The sequence below is a fragment of the Coenobita brevimanus genome, chromosome 97 (assembly GCF_032717465.1).
Source record: "Coenobita brevimanus isolate Jiangsu-jjx chromosome 97, ASM3271746v2, whole genome shotgun sequence".
NCBI classification, from domain to species: Eukaryota; Metazoa; Arthropoda; class Malacostraca; order Decapoda; family Coenobitidae; genus Coenobita; species Coenobita brevimanus.
In genome coordinates, this window is record NC_137050.1 from 11,757,566 (window position 1) to 11,781,258 (window position 23,693).

At 40.8% G+C, this 23,693-nt stretch overlaps 1 protein-coding gene across 2 annotated transcripts in view; it reads right to left on the reverse strand.

Annotated features, from left to right (window-relative positions):
• qtc (GRIP domain-containing protein quick-to-court) overlaps positions 1-20,813 on the reverse strand; it is a 180,016-nt gene extending 159,203 nt beyond the window's left edge. Inside the window, exon 1 of one of the 2 annotated variants that reach the window (XM_080283391.1) lies at positions 20,738-20,813. Coding sequence is in view for 1 of the 2 variants with exons in the window: in XM_080283390.1 (XP_080139516.1) it covers positions 3,462-3,480 (19 nt within the window). In the remaining variant the exon portion in view is untranslated. Of the gene's footprint in view, positions 1-3,461; positions 3,573-20,737 lie in introns of those variants that run through there. The other variant, XM_080283390.1, reaches the window with a different exon arrangement.
• Between the last annotated feature and the right edge of the window lie 2,880 nt (positions 20,814-23,693).

A 23,693-nucleotide genomic window follows, 5' to 3' on the forward strand; every position in this document is an offset into this window, starting at 1 on the left:
ACGAATGCATGAATGTTTGCACGAACTCATTTCTATGCACGAAAGCATGAATGTCTTTACATAAATGTCCACACCGCTCGCCGGCTTAGTGATAAAGTTCTCGTCTAGCATCTGAAAAGACAGGGGTTCGCGCAATGCTCGGGATGGGGAAAGTTTCATTGACGAGGTGGGTGGTCACTGTCCTCTTTGAGCAAGAGGATGGGTGTGTGCGGGTGTGAAGGTCAAGGCTTTGCCCTTAGATCGGACTACCGTACATGAGCTCTCGCTCTCTTCCGGGAGGGTAAAATGCTGATGATCACAACCATCACGTAATCCTGACCGACCCCGTGAATTACGAATGCCTGACTACACGAATCCATGAATGTCTGCACGAATGCATGAACGAGTATGCACAAATGGCTGAATGCGTATGCACGAATGGTTGAAGGTGTATGCACGTATACCCATTCGTGAAAGCCTAAATGTGTATGCACAAATGGTTGAATGTGTATGCACGAATGACAATGTCCATGCGCGAATGCAAGAATGGCTGAATGTATGCACGAATGGTCGAATGTATGCACGAATGGCTGAATTTATGCACGAACGGCTCAATGTGTATGCACGAATGAATGTTTATGCACGAATGGCTGAATGTCTATGCACGAAGTGTTTAATGTGTATGCACGACTAGATGAATGTCTATGCACAAATGCATGAATGTTTACGCACCAATGTCCGAATGTCTATGCACGAATGGTTGAATGTGTATGCACGAATGGCTGAATGTCTGCACCAATGCATGAATGTTTACGCACCAATGGCTGAATGTCTATGCATGAATGGCTGAATGTGTATGTACGAATCCCAGAATGTGTATGCACGAATGCATACGTTACTAGGAATATCTGAAAACAAATAATGTCTGTAAATTAATGAATAAGTGAAAGATAGGAAAGCATAAAGTCTGAAACTAAAAGAATGTTTTCATGGCAGTGAATGATTGGACACCTGAAGGCAAATAAACATGAATGCATGAAAGAATATATTAACCCCTTTACTGAAAGGATGGAGGATGTCGCAATTTATAACCGTATCTTCAGATGTCTTATTCAGCTTATATTTAAGGAGACTTTTCGAGCTCGAGGAGTTTGATGCAGACTTGATCCACCCCTGCACTACTAGAGGCCCTCACCCTGTTGAATACAATCGGGCGGAGGTAGACAGTATTAAAAAAAAAAAAAAAAAAAAAAATAGTACGTCAGAGAGATCAACGCGGTACCTTTACATGAAGCTAATAATGAGCGGTATGAGGGCCTGAAGGAGTCCTCATGAAAGCCAAAATGTACTGACTGACTGGTGGAAAAAACCTGGCAGCAGAACAGCACAGGACAAACGCCAAGCCGTATTACTGCATGACTATCTAAGATTATTTATACATAAATGACTGGATAATTATTGTACAAATTGACTCTGAATATACAAATCTATAAAAGTTACGGGTAAGACCGTATGAAAGCATCAGAGTTCCTACACGAAAGACAAACTGCAGTATTACTGAACGAATATTTGAAAACATGAATGCATGAATAAATAAAAGTACAATAACACGGTCACTTGGTAAGCTTGCCAAAGCTAACGTGGAATGCATGGATGTTAATACCTACCAGTATGAATGTGATACCTATTCGCTGAAAGGTGCATGTACACATGCAGTACGACCACTATGAGAACTTCAGAGTATAAGGGCAATAACATGGTTGTCAAATGTGCTTCATAATCAAACACCGTCTAAAACCATGGGTGCATATTTAAAAAAAAAAAAAAAAAAAAAAATCATGCATGTACATGAGTATGGTAATGTTTATCTACAGATTAGTATACTGTATACCCACTAGCCTTCCCCATGCATACCCACAAGCCTGAACCACGTAGGCTACTGTGCAAACAAGCGTCAGCAACTTACATGATGATAAGTTTGGAGTCCTTCGAGCGTCTGAATAAAACATCTGACTTTAGTGTTGAATAAACGTGCTTACGTAGCCTACAGGAGAACATTTTATTTGAATCACCACGTTCCCGCTAATGAAACGCGCATGTTGTATTTGTAAGAATTTTTATGGATGTTGCACACATGCGGCATATGTGCCTGTGTATTTATGCGGGTGTTGAGAGAGAGAGAGAGAGAGAGAGAAAGTAGCCATGCTGAATCACAGCTTTGTTGTGTATCAGCATGTGGATAGTGTATACTTGTGAGTATACAGTATGCTTGCTCTAATAAGACAAGTGGCTTTAACCTAGCCCGCATAAGCAGATACACAGTGCTTGTAAGAATAAGCACCTGGAGAACTTGTGAGGCCTGGCAAGAATTATGGAGCTAAAATAAACTTCCTAAATATATATTACTGAGAGAGAGAGAGAGAGAGAGAGAGAACAGGAGAAACGAAAGGGAACTGGGAGAAGTGGCAAAGCTATGACGCAGCGAGGCGAGGAAAGCAGAGGAAGATGGCACTGAGTGGAAAAGCAGAAGGGAGGACATACGGGCAGAATGAAGAAGGAAAAATGAGAGAAGTGTGGGAAGGAGGAAAGCTGAGTACAAGATAAGTGGAGTGGAGAAAGAATGGAGGAGGTGAAGAAGGAATATGAGTGAGGTGCACGAGAAGAAAGATGAGAGAATGGAAGGTGGAAAGATGAGGAATGGAGGAAGAAAGAAAAAAAAAGCAGAGGAGTGGAAGATCAAAGGGGCGGAGAGAGAGAGAGAGAGAGAGAGAGAGAGAGAGAGAGAGGAAACAAGAGGAAAGTAGAAAGAACGATACACAATGAAAGGGGTGGAGGAAGGAAAGATGAGAAGAGTGGAGTGGAGGAAAAGGGAAAGCAGATGAGGAGTGGAGGAAGGAGGAAAAAACAAGAGAGTAAAGAACAGAGAAAAGAACAAGAGAGGATTGGAGGAAGGAGGAAAGAACGATTGAGGAGTGGAAGGAGAAGGAAAGATGAGATGAGATGCTGAGATGAGTGAAGAGAAGGAAGGACAGGGCAAGCGGATGAGGAGTTGAGGAGGAATGGAGGATATGAGAGGGTGGTGGGGGAAAACCGAAGGACAAAGGAAAAAAAAAAAAACTACAATATCATAGTTGGAGCAACCTGTTTAGGCTGTGTGTGTGACTGACTAGTACCGAGTAATACTGATAACAAACAAGAGATAAATCAGCTGATAACGCACAAGTAAACCCAAAGGTAAGATAATCTGCAACACTTTCCAGATACAGAAATATTAAATAAACCATACCTTAGTTCCATTTACTAATCAACAAAATGCACTACACTTTTTCCTAGCTCAGTTCCCCGCCCTCATTACTTTTCTCTTTCCTATGGTCATGCAGAGGTGACGTGGCCATGTAAACGTCACGCACGGTGCAAGGCCGCTGATGCAAAAACTCAACAATTTCAACAAAAAATACAGTTTGGAGATGTGGTCAACTCACCTAAATAGTCTTCATCCATTGTCTTGTCAATTCAGGTTTAGTGTTATGCAATGACTGGTGTCAGTTCAGAGCTGAACTAATGTCACTTACGTCATCATCAACCGATAATTATTGTTTCACGCGTCATTACGCCCAGTTTATCGATAAATTTGTGAAGTTCGTAAAATGACCGATGATTATGTTGGCTAATTTTCTTTATACACACACTATATCGATGGCTCACTATTAACGATGTATTCTCTATTAACAGTATTCTCTAAACAATAAAACTGCTATGTAAGAATGTGTTGCGCGTATGATCTGCCACGTCCGCGATCAGACAAGTGGTTGGCGTAGAAACGAAGCAACACACCTCACTACCACTGAGGCCGCGGCCGCACTGACAGCCCCACGCCGAACGAAGGCCAGTGAAATGTTGCGCTAGGTTTCGCCATTTCCAGTAACTGGAAGTCTGATAATTTTACACCTTACATTAACTCCTGCACAAATATTTACTGCTCATTTTTATATGACATGATAATTCTAACTCAGTTTTTCACCAAATACTTAAAAACTTTAACTAGTAAGGCATGTACAGGGCAAACATATGCTTCGCTCACAATCAGTCGAGCAGAAACTAGATCACAAGGAACACGTCACCAAAATTACAGTATAAAAGCTTGCCTAGGTCCCAATTTACCTCTCAATAAACCAAGAAAAGTCGAGTTTGCCCAAATACTGTCCCTTCATTCCAGTCCCTTCCTCCATATTGCTGAAAACGAATAAAGCATACTCACTTGAGCAATTTTCCTTTAACTCTGACGTCACAGCCCCTGAACGTGGATAACCTCTACAATAACATTTCGTCATGGCCACCCAGCGAGCATAAAATAACGTAACATACCTTATACAGTATATCCCCGTCATTATGTACCCTTGTCCTCTCGTCAACTCCGCAGTTAAAAGTTGAAAAGTCTAATTCAAAATGGGCACAATTATATCTTATAACGATAAAAATATAGCTACCTATAATAACAACAATTACTACTACTGCTTCTACTACGACTCTGATGCTGGTGCTATTATTACTACTACTAAACTACAATAACCACCGTCAACGATAATAACAATAACCCATCCATCCATCCATCATCCAATCCCACACTGCGCTATGAGGAGCGTAGGAGCCCGGGGCTAGGCAGCTGGTCCCGACATTTAAGATGAGTGACCAGCCTCACTCATCCCCGAGTGGCAATACATGAGCAATCAACCCCAACCAACCCTTGGATAAAAACCTTCACCGGCTCAATCCGATTGGAGCGCAATAATTACCCACTAAACCACCAGGCGCCAAAATTTGGTTATGTGGTTACCACCCAGCGTAATAAATGGTTTCCTGGTGCACAGGAAACCATTTGGCTTGTCACTCAAGTGTAGAGTCACCCACAGGCTGAAGGAAGAGGAAAGAATGAAGGAAAGAAAGACAGAAGAGGGAGTGTAAAGGCACCCGTAGGCAGAAGGACAAGGAAAGAATGAAGGAAAGACAGAAGAGAAGGGAAGGAAAGAAGGATGGAGAGGAAAGGGCAGACACCCGAGAGCAGCACTACATCGAGTGAGTGGATGGTGAGCGCCCCCACCTACCACAAATTAATAATAATAATAATAATCTATACTACGCTGAGTGCACAGCTTCACGTCCGATCAGCGAAGTTAAGCAACGTTGGGCCTGGTCAGTACTTGGATGGATGACCGCCTAGGAACTCCAGATGCTGTTGGCATAATGTTGGTGGTAGGTGGTGGCGACCATCATCCACTCACTTGATGTAGTGCTGCCTACTTCTTTCTTAGCTTTTATCATTCTTTTTCTGTGCCTGCCCTCCGCTTCCTATTTCTCCCGTCTTTCCTGTTACGTCTTACTGCTTTTCTTTCCTTTACAGGTGGCTTTACATTGAGTGACAAGCCTAATGGTTTCCTGTAAGCCAAGAAACCATTTACAACGCTGGGTGGTAACCATATAACCAAACCATACGTGCACCCTACGTGTCAACAAGTGGGTTGGTGGAGGGTTAGTGCCCCTCCCCGTAAAACAAATAACTCAAAGTCAAATGGCCACCTCTTACGGGATTATGGCGTCTGGCAATAGATAGATAATGATAATAACAATAAGAATAATAACAACGCTTTACTATGCAGGATATGGACCACGGCCCACGCCCATCATCGAGGGAGGGGGGGGGGGAGAGCAAGTTGCAGAGAAAGGAGTGATGAGCATGAAAGGCTGAGCAGTGGACGTGGGTGGAAGGATATAGTAAAGTGACAGCCCAGATGTGTGTGGGTGTGTATGAGAGAGAGAGAGGGCCCAAGCACATTAATCTCTCTCTCTCTCTCTCTCTCTCTCTCTCTCTCTCTCTCTCTCTCTCACACACACACACACACACACACCAGGCAAGCTTTGTATGTATCCAGCAATCAAAACAAAGGCAATAGTTGTTATGGCGGAAGGATCTATGAGGCTGTGCACAATCTTCAGCCAGCACTGACTTATAAACATGGTATTGATTTACAATTTTGAATCCCTATTAACAATTTTGAACCTACGTAAAGAAATGGGTGATGAGGGAATTTAACCTCTCCAGTTCGTATTTTATTTATTCTTGATGCCGTCAGTAGATTTTGTTCCCCTTTGGAGAGACCTCTGGTAGTGAAGTGACTGACGACGACAATTTATTATTATTATTATTATTATTAATTATTACTACTACTACTATTATCATTATCATTATTTGTTGTTGTTGCTGTGGTTGTAAAATGGGGAAATAGTAAAAAGAAATATATGTAGGCTGAAAAAAGAAAAATCTGAGAAAGTTTTATATCACGTTTAATACAAGTAATGAATATTGCTGTTATTATCATATATATTTCCAGGCAAGTTAGGGTTAACAGGTGAACACATATCCTTAATGAATGTGTGTGTGTGTGTGTGTGTGTGTGTGTGTGTGTGTGTGTTTCAGTCGGTCAGGGTATAAGTGAGTGTAATGTTACGTCATAATGTGTTAAATTGGGTGTGTGCATAAAACTGCGTGTAGGCCAGGTGTCAGACTATGTACGCTGAGTATATCACCAGCTATGTTTGTACCATGTATGTATGTATGTGTGTATGTATGTATGTACCTGGCTAATAGTTGCGCAGTCTTATACGAAGCTGTAGATTACATAAATATCCAAATCAGTTTAACCTACCATGTTTCCAGAGTAGAAAATATATCTTTGTTTTCCTCCCACTCAAATTGCTCTATAGCTGAGTGAGCGATGTGGCAGCGAGCGTGTAGTGAAGACAGTGGATTATTGTAGTGTGGGTGAGTATCATTGTTGCTGTGACGCCTTTGTTACGGGGCTGTGTTGGTGGCAAGTCACGTGAGGGTGGTGAGAAGTGAGGATGTGTGTAGTGAGTAAGCAGTGATGGTGTGAATGGTGAGGGTGTGTGGGGTGAGAGTGGTGATGGTGTGTGTGGTGAGTGAGTGGTGATGGTGAGTGGTGAGGTGAGGGTGTGTGGTGAGTGAATGGTGAGGTTGTAGGTGGTGAGTGAGAGGTAAGGATGTGGGTGGTGAGGGTGTGTGGTGAATGAGTGGTGAGGGTGTGTGGTGAGTGAGTGGTGAGGGTGTGTGGTGAGTGGTGAGGGTGTGTGGTGAGTGGTGAGGGTGTGTGTGTGTGGTGTGGTGAGGGTGTGTGTGGTGTGGTGAGGGAGTGTGTGGTGAGTGGGTGGTGAGGGTGTGAGTGGTGAGTGAGTGGTAAGGATGTGGGTGGTGAGGGTGTGTGTGGTGAGTGGTGAGGGTGTGGGTGGCAAGTGGTGGTGAGGGTGTGTGGTGAGTGAGAGGTGGTGTGTGGTGAGTGAGATGTGAAGGTGTGTGGTGAGTGAGATGTGAAGGTGAGTGGTGAGTGAGAGGTGAAGGTGTGTAGTGAGAGGTGGTGTGTGGCGAGTGAGAGGTGGTGTGTGGCGAGTGAGAGGTGAGGGGTTTTGGTGCTGTGTAGTGCAGTGTAGTACAGTGAGGTTAGGTGAGGTGAGAGTAAGGAATGTGGAATGTTTGACAGGGTAAGAAGTATTGTTTAAACAGATTGCTTGGCTAGTGGCAGCAAAAGGGCATGTGCCACAATATGTGTTGGAATGTGTGTGTGTGTGTGTGTGTGTAGACCGGTACTGTACACGTGTATGAAATGAAGTCCGCCTGTGTAAGTGAAATCGTGCATACATTCTCTTATAACAAACATGACACTTCCTAGATGTACAAAAACACGCACACACACTACACATACTTAAATACCTACTTCATCTACCTACACATATCAACTTAAACACACACACACACACACACACACACACACACACACACACACACACACATAAAATGTAAGATTAGAATATACTGTATTGTTTGTGATGCAGAAGAGAACTGTTGGAACTCATTACATTCTCAGCCAGATCAGGTGAACCAACTTCTGTTATTTAGACATTCTTAACCCCTTCAGCACGTGTCGTGTTTTAGTCTTGCTACCTCCAAATAATATTAGTCAACTTAAGAATAACCTCTCATGCTCAAAAGAAGTAGCGGAGATAAAACAGAAAAGATGTGAAATGGATAACAAGCTGATCAGGCACAGAATTCCCAGCCTCCTGACTAGTTCCCTTTCGTAACTTAAGCCTTGTTTATACAGGAAGGATAGACATGCCAGGATTACCCACTTTCCTCGTCCATCCTGCAAACAATATCTCATATACGAAAAGGAATTCATTCTGAATTAGTTATATGTGGTGTCCACATTTTTTTTTTTCCACCATTATAACAAACGAATTATAGTATTAACTCAAATGTAGGATGACTTATTATACCATACTCCTTTTACCCTCAGACGATTTCATTAATATGGAAGAGATTCCCCGCTTGGTAAAGGGTTCGATCATCATAAATCATCATCATCATCATAAATCATATCATCCCATCCTAGTTCCCACGGGGTAACGTTGTAACCTCTTAACACATTCTGTAAACATAACGCCTTTGTTTAGCTTTTTCTCCTGCCACACGATTTTACCCCTTCACTTCAAAAACAGCTTTCACTATATTCTTGCTGCCGTCAGACGATTATATTTCGCGTCGAAGATAGTTTCCGAACTGGATGGATTGGATGCTGCCTTCATTAACCCTTTCACGACGAGAGATCTTTCCTCAAGTGAATAAAATCGTCTGGAGACTGAAAGGATAAAACAAACGTCATCGTGGTGAAGCGGTCAAATGGAAAGGGAAATGAAACTACTACTGTGCTGAGAACCCAGAAATGTGGTTCTGAAGCTGTTAAATCATATAGAGAGGTAACTGGTCTCGAGTTGGATTAATTGCTCAGCGACACGATAGTTTGCAGAATTGGCTCTTTGAAGGATGAAGCTTGACAGACAGACAGACGGACAGGCAGGGAGGTAATTACAGATATAGATAGAACGGGGGCTGAAGGCCGGAAACACGAAACGGGAAAAAAATAAGACGAAAACAGGAAAATGGAAATAAAAAGGGAAGACTGGTACAGAGGAGAGAGGAAGATAAGGAAGAGGATGAAGAAATTATATGACGGAAATAAGAGTAAAACAAGGAAAGATCAAGGGAAGTGTGAGGGAAGAAGCAGAGAAACGGACGCTACGTAGGAAGTGCGGGTGCATTAGGAAAAGAGGAAGAAAGAGGAAGATATAATAAGGTAAACGGCGAAGCAAAAAAAAAAAAAATCATAATAAAAGTGGAAAGGCAAAGAAAGTGTGAGGGAAACAAAAGATGGAAGAGGAAGAAGAGCTAGGGAGAAGACAATGTGAAGGTAGGTACCGTAATGAGTGGAGCAAGAAATGCAAGAGGAGGAAGAAATGCCACAAACAATAAAGAGAAACATAACGGAAACATAAACATAATAAAAGCAAGAAGAAAACACAAAAGAAGAGCGACAAGGAAGAAGCTAGTTAAAGAGACAAAGATGCTTACGCGACACTCCTCACTCGTTGCCAAGAAACCCATTCAATCACCCCGTCAGCAGTGCGTAAATATTTCAGTAGCTCATTGCTGTTCTTACCGTTATATTCCTGTCAGGCTGAATGTTAAAGCAGAACATATTCTTTTACCGCCTACAACTGCAACTAGGTACCTGGAAAGTAAATTTAATGGCTGCGTATTTTCGTCGCAGCGTGGGAGGAGGGAAGGGGGAGGGGAGCTTGAGTGCCTTCCTAGTCGGTTACATTCGTATAAAATTATGGGTGTGATTGTTCCCTACCCACAAAATACTGTCCGAGCATGTTCTTTTCTGAAATTCACATGTACTTGTTTTGTCTTGCTTGACGGAACTGGTCCACTACCACAGCTTTAATATTAGGTGGCGGTTGTACTTGATATCCCATAAGCCTTAGATATGAGGTTGGAATGAATCTCCTTGGTTACTAGTTAAAATCAGTCTACACCTGGCCATCACCCAAGCTGAAATACACTGAGGGAACTTCATCATGTTAGAACCAACCAGGTATAGTCATCTGGTTTTCCTGTCTCCTGCCTTCTTCTACAGCTACATCATCATACTTTCCTTGTCAGTTAACCCGAATTATGGCACTTTCCTCAACGTATACATTCCTCGTCAGTCATCCCATTATTGTTTTATCCTTAACAATTTTTTGCATTATCGTATCTTCCTTATCAGTTACCTGAATAATCGTAACCTACTTTCCTTGTCAGTTACACACATCACGGTACCTCCCTGATCAGTTATAAATACTACCATATTTGCCATATCAGTTACTCGCATTATCGCACCTTGATGATAATAACTTACTTTTTTCGTTAGTACTCGCATTATCGTACTTTCCTATCATCAGTTACTCACATTATTGTGCGTTTCTTGTGAGCTGCAGTCACTTCAGAGATTTCCCATTTCATGTAGACTGATTCTCTCTCTCTCCCTCTCTCTCTCTCTCTCTCTCTCTCTCTCTCTCTCTCTCTCTCTCTCTCTCTCATGCACTACCTCGAAAGATAAAGCCGGAGTACCCCACGCTCTTTGCCTATATACCACTGATCGATAAAAAAAAAATATTCAGTACCAAACAGACTTACTACATGCCGCTGTCACTGTTTCCTCTGCGTTTTACCATTAACACTCAGAATCCTCATCTGCTCTTTCACATTTTCAATTTGCGTGCGATTTGAATGATGGATTGTCAGCCTATCATATATTCTAAAAATCTAGGTATTTACGATTATTGCCACATTCACAGCAAAACAACCAACAAAGCGGTCTAAAGAGGGAATAAGAGTTCAAGACAAACATCACACCACATGGCGAAAACATCAGGAAACTGTGAAAAAATTTAAAATTGGCACCAAAAAAAAAATCACTTCCATTATTGCTCAAAAAGATATTTGCCTCATTTGTCATTCTCCCTGAGTAAAATAAGGCGAATTAAATGAACATGAAACACTAACTTCTCACTGCCTCACCCCCTTATGTATAAGGAAAACAAGTCAAATGTATGTAGAAAAACTGGATGAACTTATCATTGTTCTCGGTTTTACAAATAAAATATTTCAAGTAAGAAAAGCACAAGAATGCAATGAACCAGCTAATACCATACTCTTATAATCTTACATTTAGTTACAGTTCGGTTGGAATATAAAAGATCCAGGAAAATATATAACATAATACCTAAAAGACGTGCAGAAAAACCGGAAAAGATCTATCTAAAACGTTACGATCCTGAATGATTTATTCTTATGGACAGGTGACCGAGTTGTGCGTGCGTGTACCTGCGTGTACGTGTGCGAGCGTCTACGTGTGGGCGCGTGTGTGTATGAATGTGGCCCTGCAGCTGTAGGTGTCAGTGGTAGGGTTAAAAACATGCTCTTGGTTCCCTCTGTTGTAGTATTATTTCAAATAAGGTCAGACGATGTTATTCAGCGGAGCGACTCACCTGAATCCTGAGTATAAATAGTCACTGTTGGCCATCTCTTGATCGGAACAACTCTAGTATTCTATTTCAGCTCATGTCCGACGGTTTAATTTTTGCTAAGATCGCGTTTAGTATCTTAAAGGTGTCGCTATTTCTTTAGAATGCAATTTAATCCTCGCATGGTCGCGTTCCGTTAGTACCGGTATTATCCAGTTCCTGCTAAAGCCAAGATTTTTCTTTTTTTTCTTTTTAGCTAAGAGTGCACCACAGGATCATGAAAGTACTCTGGCTGAGTAGAGGAGCCTGCATGAGTGTGTAAATGTGCAAACAGGAGTAAGTACCAACACGATTTAAGCAACCTTCCCCCCCAAGGGAAAAAAAAAAATAACCTGTCTTCCTCAAAGCTTAATAAAACCGTATGTAGTCAACAAGAGTAAACTATGTAATGACGTCATCGTACTGGAAGGGTTATAGGAGTTTATTTCCTAGGTAAGGAGATATTCACGCAGGAGGCTTTCCGGCACCATTTCCTCGGCGATTCAGTTTGTCTCCTACACTTTCAATTCTCTTACGTGTTATTTGCTACCAAGAGACGACTTTATTCACCTCAAGCCCGACTTCTCCGGGAGTGAAGGGATTAATGAAGGGTCCATCTAAGTCATCCTCTTCGATGTCTCCCCATACCTAAATAAAATCGTCTGGAAGCGGCGATAAAATACGTCATCGGACTGAAGCGGTTTATTCCTTCAATCCGATAACGTATTCTCATCCCCAGATTATTGTTTAGCTTAAGAGACGTTTCCAGTTGCACAGGTTTATGATCAATACAAATTCACTATAAAAGATTTTCCAAGTTGAATAAAATCGTGTGGCAGTGGCAAAAATAAGGAAATTCAATGGCAAAAAAGTGACCCTAAGCAAAAATGTTCTGGTTTTACAGAAACATGGCTCGAGGTGCAGCTCTCTCTCTCTCTCTCTCTCTCTCTCTCTCTCTCTCTCTCTCTCTCCTCATACACACTGGGCTAATGTATGGCCCGGCCTTCACTAAAAGTGAAGGATATCTAAAAACAAACAACAACCTCATCCCCCTCCCCCACCATAAGTTCCTTCGCTGATTAACTGCGTGTCAGTGCCAGTTCCACCCCCCAGTCCAGCACACACGACTCACCCTACATTCTTCTTCTTCATCATCATCATCATCATCAGTTAAGCGACTTATCTTATATTTCTGGCAAAGGTAATTAGGATAAGTGAACACGCTATGACCAACATGCATGAAACCTGAGACCCATGAATTAAAAAAAAAAAAAAAACATACGACATACGTACATGGATGTAACCTACTTGTATGGATGCATGCTTACATACAGTAAACAAAAGAACAATAACACCACGTGTACACAGCCGCTGTCCGAAACATCTGTGTCAACAAGTGTGTGTGGCGGGAGGGGGGGGGGGAAGAGGCTACAACAACAATACCAACAATACCTACGTTGAACTGACGCGCGCGCGCGCGCGCGCGAGCGTGTGTGAGCATTAAGTACATGTAAGTCTTCATAAGTAGGCTCCGTTTCATGAAAGTACAGTCTTCAGCACAAACTCGCTAGTACTTCCTGCAGAACGGTTGTCTATTAATGTTTTACAAGTCGCTTTTATTAAATCTAGACGTCAGTGAGCAGTATGTTTAATATCCAGGAAAATATATATATGTGAGCTACAGCGCCAAATTTACAAAACACTTAAAATCGGTAACAGCTGAATAATAATGTACGAGTAAAAATCCAGTTATGTATCACAAAGTATGTACTACTTTTACCACCATCTTAAGGATTCTAAGTTACACTGTATCCCAGTAATACATCACGCAGTAGAGATCCAGGAGGAGGAGCAGTTAAGTAGATAAGTAGAACTATCAAAAGTGACCAGCGAAACAAACCATACATCTATTTGCTTATCATTCAAGCCATCGACATTTTCTTCTGCGCCTTACTGCTCTACGATCAACACAAAACGCACTTCGTAATGTCGACTGGAAAAAAAAAAAAAAAGCAACCCCTTGTACGTGCATCTTCAAACATACACTACTTTAAAAACATTTTTATCCTCCAGTTCTTTTCCTTTCGTATCTTCCACACCCCGATTATTCACATATTCATTTTCCACCTTCCATGCCTCCTCCCACTTTGTCACTCGTATTATACCATCTTCGCCACTCTACATATCCATTTTCTCCTTCTGGTCATATGATCCAAGCACAGTTTTACCCTCTGACCAACATACTTCCTCACTCACTAACGTTTATGAATCTATATTTATTATGCTGTCCAACCCACATACTTTCACTAATGGACTCTAAACTGTTTTATACTCAGCTTTCAGAAGTCTCACAGCCATACGTTAATGACTGCACTGACAACTTCATACAGCCTTCTTGCAACCTTTGTACTCAGATCTCTGTTGCTCAGGGTCTTCATAGAACCACCAACTTTATTTCCTCAGATTAATCTGTACTTCCTTTACATAATTACCATGTCGATCACTGTCTTGGTACTTAAACTTCCAAAAGCTCGCAAGAAAAATAATAAACTTTCACCAGTCACAAGCACCTAAATATAAGCCTCCCATTCAGCACAACTACGTCATTTATATTGTATTCTCGTTATTATCAGACAATTTTCATCAGCTTAAGAGAGACTGTTCAAACTGGAGGGATTAGTTCTAGCCTTCACTGAGCCTTCACTACTAGGGAATCGAAAATGATTAAAATCTGGTTGCATCAGGGAACTACAAAATGAAGTCACTGTAATAGAGGTGTTTAAGTTTACCTCCCCAAAATTAATGATCGTAGTCTATTCCTAATAAAGAAAGGATAAAACAATAGCAGCCAAACATGGTACCGGTATGCTATGAAAGGAAATCACTACAGCAACACATCGTCCACCACTCACTCCCCTGAGCAACTCAAAGAACCTGCACAGAGTGAAACGACAAGAGTGCAGAGCAGGGAAGGGAGTGGAGGTGAGGTGAGGGGAGGGAAGGGGTGCGGGTGGAGGTGAGGTGAGGTGAGGGGAGGGGAGAGGAGGTGAGGAGACGTGATTGAAGGCATGTCAGGTGAGTTCAGAGGAGGGCAGGGAAAGGAAAGGCAAGCAAGGTGAGTGCAGGGAAGGGGAGGGAAAGGGAGAGGGAATAAGAGGGGAAGGCAAGGGAGGAGAAGGTAGGACATGGGGGGTGCTAAAGTCAGTTACCTACACATGCCTACCGAACCTCCATTATTAAAACAAACTTTACTTCACACAGACCTCAACAGGGCTCCATAAGCTGACACATTTATGACTACCTGTTAACTAAGTACGATGACATCTTTTATATTTAAGTATCGCTGTCACCATAAGATTTTATTTACTATGGGCAGAACCTCCAGTAGTTAATTCAATAACGTTCTGGCTTGCTAAATTGTTGAGATCACAGAGCATACCTCCCAATTTCCTTAACTCATGAATATCAGTAAGAAGGACGATGACGACCTGCTCTTTTTTCTTTATTCTTACCACTGCCAAACGATTTTATTCAACTAACGAGAGACCACATGTAACGAAAGGGCAAGCAGTAATCTCCATTACCTCATCAATAATGAGTTGTCTTTATTTCTGCCACAGCTTAGGAGCGACTCTCGTAATAATAATGATGTTGATAATGATGATGATTATTGTCATTGATTATTTTCCAAATTTATGGCGGGAGGGACATAAGATATTCGCCATCCATAAGGCAGATCCACAGTCTTCCAATCAAATCCCTGCCGTAACTAACATATTTTGTCTTTGAAGGAAGACAGAAAAAAAAAAAAAAAAAAATCAGGCCAGGGACGACATAGTGACTGTGTGAATCCAGTAGGCGCTGCAACACCACGGGGAGGGTTGCAGGTGATGTTCAATACGGGATTGATAGAGGGGGAAAAGTTAAGGAGTGACATGATAGCCAAAACTATATCTGATTAAACAGGGCCAGGTCAAGGACTAGTCTAAATACAACAACAACAGCAACAACAACGACAACAATGACTAACGAATGAATGCAGGACAGAGTGACAGACAGACAGACAGAGAAGGGTGGGGAAGAGTAAAGACGGGAAGCACGTGTATCAGAGTTGCGTTCCGTAATTAGCACATAGGCTGAAGTGCCAGTTGAGGACTATTAGGTATGTCTATCCACCACGCTTCACTACACAGTGAACCAAATACACATACCAGGAGCAACTGCTGATTTTATTTTTACTGAACTGACCAATATTCTAAGCTATTTACCCCTGAACACTCAAGAGGCAGGATTCACATAATATTATGATCTTATCTGTCCCATGATTAGTTTGAACATGCAGGACAAGAAGCGTACGCTACAGTAATGCACGTAAGAAGACTTAGATACAAGAGGACAATGATCAACAGTGCAGAATCTTCTTACGCCCTTTGTTCTTCCCGAAAAAAGAAGCCTAAGCGATGGTAAGGAAGTGATTATAAGGTTGTTCGTGTATCCCGGTCTATCTGTACACATTTCGCGCCAGTGTTAGACAAAGACGAACAATACTGAAACTACAAAACTGGAACTACATTCACACTGCATCCATTCTATTCGGTATTCACTCAAGCATACATCAGTGTCCACAAATCATACATTCACCTCTGATACGATTGAACTGTGCAGATATTACTTTCACCCCATCACTGTATACCAGCATCCAAAAATCATACATTCAAACCACCTACAAAATTGGGCCAGTATGTAAAATATCATCGCCAGTCACCTCAGTATATACTCCAACACTATACATCATGAACCATACATTCAAACCTCACACAGAATTAGAACTATACGTAAATACAGTAACACCCCAGCATATATTACAATTAATAAACAATATACATTCATATAAAATAGTAATAATAACAATAATAACCACCATCATTATCAATACTGTCGTCATCATTATAAACCTTCATAAACAATACACACTGACATCAAGCAATAATAATAATCACCACCATAATGATCATCACCATCCTCATCCTCATTACAAGCCCAATTCATAAACAACATATATTCATATCATACAATAATAACCACAAGCATCATTATCATCAATGCCATCATCATCATTATAAACTACCTTCCACCTACGTAAATCCAGTATAATTACCTCACTCTTTTCTCCTACTGTCTGGTTGGCGTGGGTGGTGGGGCTTAAAGGCGAGATGCTGCCAACAATACCCACGTTTTCGCTTTTTATTTTAGGCTCAGGAATTACTTGACTGACTGCTATAATATGAATGACCAAATTACTGCATATTCAATTATCCATATTTTAGTGTTTCTTAAGCAGAGACAACACAACTCTCCATGTGCTGAACTCTGGATCTGGTGCCCTCACTCTCTCTCTCTCTCTCTCTCTCTCTCTCTCCAGGTTCATAGTTCGTACATTCTTGCATGCCCAAACTGGAGGTGTTAATAACAGCCTTCATTAACACTACAGATTGAGGTCCTCCTTAAGTTGTATCAGAAGTACATGATCTCTTTCCCCTCCTCCCCGAAAAAAAAAAAAAAAATCCTTCACGCAAATCCTATCCAGCCACGAGTAATGAACTTTTAATGGTAATTCGTTACCAAACGGGCGCGGTGATTCCGCCTATAACAAACTCACGATCTCAAGTAATTTTGGTACATGTGCAACTGATGGTTAACTGCTGAATTGTAACTGCAAGAAGCGACTGAAATATATATATATATATATATATATATATATATATATATATATATATATATATATATGCCTATGTGGGGATATTTAACGAAGCGGCCAGTCGCCCGCGGCAGTGTTTACTGATGACCTCTCCGACTGGGCGCGTTATCAACCATCGCTCCGACTGGAGGCATCAGTGAATCCCATGTCAAAGCAGTGGGAAACTCAGTGATTTAACCAAATCTGCCCTAACCAAACCAAACCTAATCCAATCTAACAATCCGACCTACCTTAACTCAGTGGCGTAGCTAAGGGGGGGGGCACGGGGGGAGCATGTGCCCCCCATGAAAATCCTGTGCCCCCCCAGGTGCCCCCCACGGGTCATCGAAGGTCTTATTTCAAATAAGCCTTTTATTGAACAAAATTACAGCTATTTTATAATTATCATCAGTTAAGATTTCTAAATACACATCTAATCATCATATGATAACTTTAACTGTCTTATTATGCATAATAATAACATTATATTTTACCGGATAATTCCCAGAAAAATTAAATAGCCCTTTATTTACCTTCAGGGTCAGTTTTCATTTAGTACCGGTACCTTATTTTATGCAAATTCGAATCTTATTGATATTCTGAATAATTAACGAGATGAATGATTACTTAGATGCATATTAACATTTGTAATGCTTAGTAATTCATTACATAGGAGACCAACAATAGATTAAGACTGTATGATAGTTTTATATTTCTCGAAAGACTCGAATGCTCGTAGCAGACGTTTGGTTCAAGCTACGTTGACAGTGGAGTAGAGGATGGCGGGGAGTTTCACTGTTGATGGTAGTGGTACGAGAGGCAATGCAAGGAGGTAAGATTATTTTTACATTTTTAATGCTTACATAAGTTCCATTGTTAGCGGTTGAGAAAATGCAACCGTCGCCAGTTGGATATGCTAAGGCCAACATCGAACATTACCAGTACTATGTTGGGTACTGGCCTATATACTCGTAGGTTTCTTGGTATTTGTGTAGAGTATGGTCTCGGACAATAAAAATTCGTCAATAAAAAACTAGCAAATTTTTCTGGTGATTCTTGTGATTGGACGATTCTGTCGGAAAGCGAGAATTTAATCAACTTTAGTAGACTAAATTTCAATAAACTGCTGATAATTTTTGCCCCCCCCCCCCAAAGATATTGGTTTGTTTACCTCGTCGGCGAGACACTGGCCCGCGCCCATTCAGTGTTGCCAAAAAATATTTGGGGAAATTTGACGCTGGGTATCAATCTGTAGCCAACAATTTAAAGCCGTGTTTTGTCATTATGCTAACTAAACAACCTAACGTAACCTAACCTAAAAGTAGGCAACAATTTTTAGCCGTGTGTTATCATTATGCTAACTAAACAACCTAACGTAACCTAACCTAAAAGTAGGCAACAATTTTTAGCCGTGTGTTATCATTATGCTAACTAAACAGGTTAGCTTAGGTTATTTAGTTGGCATAATGACAAAACACGGCTCTAAATTGTTGGCTACTGGTTTCCAAAGAATTTTTCCTAAATTTTAGTATTTTATTTTCCCCAATACTGAAACTGTATCAGGAATTCATAATGGCGATAGTATTAGCTGACATAGGGGGATTGCCGAAAAGGCTCCAGTCTACTAACACACTTTTGATTTTTTTTTTTTTTGCTTGTTTTCTTCCATTTTCATTGTTAACTGCTAATTATCAAAGAGTAAACTGATTCAGAATTGTCCAGTAGCAGTACTAAAATCTAATTATTGTACTATGAAAATAAGTAATATTTTTGGACTTGTTGACAATTCCTCTTTCTTTTATAATTCTGCACAGTTTGGTTTTGGATAGGTAGCCGTGTTCACATCGTTCAAAATGGCTTAAAAAAAAATCTTCCATAAAGGATTATTTCAAGCTGAAGGCGGGAGATGAACTGGTGGAAATGAAGACCGAAGATAAGAGAGTAGATTCAGTAGAAAATATGGATTCAGATAGTCCAAATGAATTCATATTTAATGTAGAGAGTTCCTCTAATCAGGAAGTAGACACAAAAGAAAATGAGACAAGAAAGATGCTACTATGCTTATGTCCCTTAATGTATCAGAGGCATGATCATCATCAGCAGTACCAACATATTTATCAGTAACTCCATTGTCTGGCCCAACACTACATAAACTTGAAAAATATCCCAAGACTTCATGTGGAAACGAACACCACTCATTTCACCACGAATGGTATGCTGCATTTCCATCGCTTGAATATTCTCAGAGTAATGACTATGTTTTGTTTTGCTTGTCGACATTTTGCACCTCCTAATGTTAGTGTGGAAAAATCATTCACCATTACAGGGTACAGAAATTGGAGAAAAGCTATTGGAAGGGGAGGAGGGCTAGCACAGCATATTATGCATGCAGCTTATAGTGATGCAATGGTTGCTCGGATGAACGCAAAAGTATGAAGGATCAAGAAACCTCAGTGAGACATTAGCTGAAATATAGTGTTAAGAAAATTATATATATATATATATATATATATATATATGAAGTTAATATACAAACACCACGATGGTATTTGTGTGCCCCCCCTCCGTAATTTGGTGCCCTCCTGGTGCCCCCCCCCCCACACACACACTGAGAAAAACCTGGCAACGCCACTCCTTAACTTGCGTCTGACGGCCAGCTTTCAAATATAACAATGCGCGATAGGAATGTAAAGTATGGCCAGCTACTGATAGACGTCAGCGGAATATTTACGCATTCTAAACCCTTATTTATAGCTTTCAGGGGAAAGTTTATAAAAATACCCCGTAGCTGTGGTATTCCAGAAAAAAATAATAAGTACAGTATTGGTACCGGTAACCTGTGACTCATTTCGATAGAAAATATGGAAAAGCCGCGCCCGATTGGTAGAGAATTAGTCGTTTAAGACATCGCAGTATTTATCGAAACGGTGCTTTGAGAATTTGCGCATTCCGTAAAACCGAAAACAGTGTATTTGCAGTACCATATCAACTTCACATGTCTATCGGCGATAGAAAATTTATCGCCGATCGAAAACAATGAGAAAACGGAATCCATATACTATCTTCTAGGCTAACTCTACAAATTGCAATATTTCTCCTACAATTTTTTTGGACACGAAAATGCTTGTACACAGCAACATATTAGCCTTCAGTAAGGCAGCTGGTAAGCATTAATTACTTTGTGACATTTTCTTAATACATTTTAATGCTTTCATCATGTAAAGAAACTAAACATACGGTGGAGAAATCATTCCTACTTTGACTACGGCTGTACAACAAATTATATGATATACTTAGCATTGAGGCGTCTGGCAATAGATAGATAGACTTAGCATAAAGCACTCACTTTCACCCTACTTTCTACGTCATTCAGTAATACATTTATGAAGCAGATGTCCCCTTCCCTTTAGTTTCAACCTTCCTGCTTGCCTTCCAGCGATCAATATATCCTACGTGGCAACCTTCGCAATTTACCTTTATTTCTAGGGCATTTTCTTAATGTCACACAATAGTAATTCATCACTAAATCACTGAAGGGTTGCTTTTGTTCTGTGTACTAACCAGGAGGACGGGGATGCCTGGTGGAGGAAGATAATAGCGATGAAATAAGGACGGAGTAGGCGGTTTCGCTTCTCCAGCTGCCACTGCAAAAGGATGGAATGCTTGTTCCCGCGTCCGATTCTAATGAGTTTTGATCCATCTACCTATTCATTTCCCTTTTTGTGCCATTGTTCACTCAGTATTATTTATAGATTATTAGATGATGCTACGAAAAAGGTATCTTTGAAAACTGAACTCATCACAAGTGCATAATGTTCAGTTAAATATCTTAAGTTTCCAGTCTCGTTCAAGGTATCGGAGAACTCGGCACAGCTGAGACAGGGGTGCGTGCTGCGTGAACGAAAACTTGTATTCTTGTGATCGTTCAGGTGCTTCCAGGATACTCTGTTCCATATTACATCGTGCTTTTTTCTTTACGTTTCGGGTATGTTCTGATCTAAATGGATTTTTCGTAACTGATAACATATGAATATCTTTTTTCGGGCTTATCACGTCATTGATTCGAGCTGAATACCAGTCGCACAAAAAATGTTCAGCATGTCGTGTAAATGTATTTTTTGTTGACACGAAACAACGACGTGCTTTTCAGCGAAATAGGAAGCATTCCATCTAAGTCACTGTCTGCTAAAACCATTATGCTAGTTGCAGTGTGATAGCCTATCGGTTTACCCACCTGTGGAGTGCACATTTTTGCACACATTTTAGGGTTATGATTGTTCAGTTTAACTACGACCGATTTTTTAATTCGATCCCTGTGATGACAAACTTAATTAAACAGTGACAATACTTAATAGGAAATAAGGAGTTGAAGACTCTAGATGCTTAACTCCTTGGAAAGCGTAAACCATTCTTATTTCAGACGGAATGAGAATTGCCGTAGGTTACTCGTTACTATTAATATTCACTGACCGCTGTAATACATCACATTAGGAAAGTGGGAGGTCTGTAAGATTACTCAATGCAAAGCTTCACCATGATATACAGTCAGCATGAAATTACTATAGATTTAATAAAAAATATATATAGAAGTCATTCATTAAAATCCAATTTTCTTTTACGTTTAATACATTACTGACATTTTCTTTTACGGTTATTAGGGTGACTATTCTATATGCCTGAAAACCTTGGAACTTTGTGTGTGTGTGTAATTCACCGGGTCGGTCAGGATCACTTGATGGTCGTGATCGTCAGCTTTTTACCCTCCCGGAAGGGAGCTGAGAGCTCATATAGTCCGATCTAAGGGCAAGGCTGTGACCTTCACACACGCACACACCTGTCCCCTTGCTCCAGGGGGACAGTAACCACCCACTTCGTCAGTGAAACTTTTCGCAACCTGAGCGAGGGGCGAACTCCCGTCCACCAGTTGGCAAGCGAGAGCGTTACCACTGTGTGTGTGTGTGTGTGTGTGTGTGTGTGTGTGTGTGTGTGTGTGTGTGTGTGTGTGTGTGTGTAGTGATGTTTAGAGGAATAACGTGTAACTAACAGTCCTGGTACTTCAAGAAACAGGATGAAATGTTACTGACCTCTTCAGACGGGGGATGAAGAAAGGAAGAAATTGAGGAAGAAGAGAATAATAGGAAGAAATGAACATGGAAAAATGTAAGGAAGAACTGGAGAATGAAGAGGGGAAAAAAAGAAGTTGCAGGATGAAGATGAAGATGAAAGGAAGAACTGGAAGAGGAATATTAAAAAGAAGATTGGAGTAGGAAGAGGAAAGGAAGTGGTGAAGGAAGAGGAAAATGAAAAGGAAGATTGGAGTAGGAAGAGGAGGGAAGTGATGGAGGAAGACGAAGATGAAGCGAGGCACTGAAGGATGAAGTGGAAGATAAAGGAAGGAGTTAAGAGGGCGAGGTGGAAGATAAAGGAAGGAGTTAAGAGGGCGAGGCGGAAGATGGAGGGAGGAGTTGGAGGATGGAGGGAGGAGCTGGAGGAAGAGAAAGGTCAAGGGAAGAACCGGTGGAGCGGGGAAGAAATAAAATTGAGAATGAAGAAAAGCTTAGATGAAAGAGGAGGAAGAGGAAAGGGGAGGAAAGGAAGACAAGGGCAGGAGGAAAGGAGGGGAACGGAAGGAAAGGAGAGGAAGTGGGGATGAAGGGGAAGGCAATATATATATATATATATATATATATATATATATATATATATATATATATATTATATATATATATATATATATATATATATATATATTATATAATGATGGATAAAAGAAGAAAGGGGAGAGGAGACGGAAAGAAAAGATGAGGAAGGAGCAGCAGGAAAGGAAAGGGAGGTAAACAGAGGCGGAGAAATGGGAAGAAAATCAGAAGGAAGGAGAGGTAGAGAAGGGAGAGGGGACCAATAAATTGAGAAGCTCTAACAGTAGGCTATACTTTTATGTGCTGCATTATGAAGTAATAGATCTACCACAATCATAGAATTTTTCGTTTTGGGTGCACTGTACCTAACTGAAACTTACAGGATAAAAAAAAAAAAATGTGTGGGTATGAAGTTACATGTGTCTTCCCTTAACCTAGTTCATATACTTTTTGGCTCTTTGGAATCTGTAAATATTCATATTCATATATTTTACAAAATATATTTTTATTCTTTTTTCACTTATTAGCAGTTGTTAAGTTGATAATGATGATGATGATAATAATAATAATAATTCATTCATTCATTGCCAGACGCCATGTATCCCAGACGGGGTGGCCAAGGGCTTAGAGTTATTTGTTTTACAGGGAGGGGCACTAATCCTCCACCAACCCCACTTGACACGTAGGGATGCCAACAGCATCTGGTGTTCCCATGCGGTCACCCATCCAAGTACTAACCAGACCCAACGTTGCTTAACTTCGCTGATCGGACGGGAAGCGGTGTACTCTAATAATAATAATAATCTTACCCATATTTTGAAAAGCGTGTCTTCCTGTCTGTCTGTCTGTGTTTGTCCCCTTGGAAATCTATCTCTATC